Raw genomic sequence first — 1,394 nt, forward strand, 5'->3', positions numbered from 1 at the left:
GTTTCCACCTCACCACCACACAACACACCTTATTGCATATCTCACTCTGTCCACAAGGCGTCACTATTGATTTTAACTCTTGCTTTATAGATTGTTTCCCAATTAGCAGCTGGGTTAAGACACGAGAAGGAAACGCTGAGAGTGGAAGGACTGTTTTCAGTCCTGGGCAGATAGCTAAATCTAGTGTGTTTTGGGAAGGAAGTTCAAGGCCATAGGGGCTCAAGACGGGTAAGTTAGAAGGCACAGCAAGAATAGGATTGTTTTGCATGTCATAGTCTCTCCACATAAAAAGCTTTGCCCATCTGATTTAGCTCCTGCTGGTACTGCTGATGCTCCTTTTCAAACAGCTGGTGCAGGGCAGCTTGACGGACCTGGTGAGGAGAACAGAATAGACTGTAATGTTTGCCCTCTGATTTCCACCCTTTCTCACTCTCTTTCCTTAGTTGCTCTCCCATCATTTCAGACCTAAACTTAGCTGTGGCAGAAAGCTAGGTAGTAGCAGAGAGGCTGAACAAGTGGGGGGACATATAACCAGCCTTTTCTCCATGGACCAAGACCCATTTTAAGAAAATATTTGCTGAGAACAGACCACAAACCAGGAATTCATCTAGACACCAGGGATACAAAGATGTGACATGACAGCAACTGGGGACCCTACCTAGGAGGTGCTGAAGTCCTGAAAGGAAGATGCCGGGCACTGAGAGGTAGTTTTGAGTCTCAAAAAATGAGAGAAGCAAGACTGGAATGCACTTTGGAGTTTAAAATATATCACCAACAGCCAAGACTCACTTAGTAAAAAAAGGTTTGGCAAACATATGATGAAATGTTTATGACCATTAGAGAGATGCAAATCAAAACAACAACGAGGTATCATCTCACACCAGCAATAACAGTAAAGATCAAAAAAGTAGGGGACAATAAATGCTGGCGAGGATGCAGAGAGACTGGGCCCCTCCTACTTTGTTGGTGAGATTGTAAAATGGTCCAACCTCTCTAGAAAGCAATATGGCGCTTCCTCAGAAGGTTGGAAATAGAAATACCTTATGATCCAGCAATCCCTCTACTTGGTATTACCCATAAGAAATACAAGCCATAACACAAGTAGATATGTGCACATCAATGTTCATAGCAGCACTATTCACAATAACAAAAAGATGGAGTCAGCCTAAGTGCTTATCAATGGAAGAATGGATAAACAAACTGTGGTACATACACACAATGGAATATTATGCTACCTTGAAGAACAACAACAAGCTGCAAGCCACCGCATAACATGGATGAACCTTGAGGGCATTATGCTGAGTGAAATTAGTCAGTCACAAAAGGAGAAATACTACATAGGACCATTATTGTAAAAGATTAAGAAAAAGAACCCACCCTAAAAGGAAAAAAAA

The 1,394-nt window shown here is 42.1% G+C and overlaps 1 protein-coding gene across 1 annotated transcript in view; it reads right to left on the bottom strand.

Annotated features, from left to right (window-relative positions):
- Positions 1-269: 269 nt before the first annotated feature.
- Positions 270-1,394, bottom strand: part of LOC102811491 (chromosome unknown open reading frame, human C1orf189) — a 6,841-nt gene continuing 5,716 nt past the window's right edge. Inside the window, exon 4 of the mRNA XM_006861497.1 lies at positions 270-371. Within this exon, the coding sequence (XP_006861559.1) occupies positions 270-371 (102 nt within the window). The remainder of the gene's footprint in view (positions 372-1,394) is intronic.

This window comes from Chrysochloris asiatica, unplaced genomic scaffold (genome assembly GCF_000296735.1).
Source record: "Chrysochloris asiatica unplaced genomic scaffold, ChrAsi1.0 scaffold00042, whole genome shotgun sequence".
Classification (NCBI taxonomy): domain Eukaryota; kingdom Metazoa; phylum Chordata; class Mammalia; order Afrosoricida; family Chrysochloridae; genus Chrysochloris; species Chrysochloris asiatica.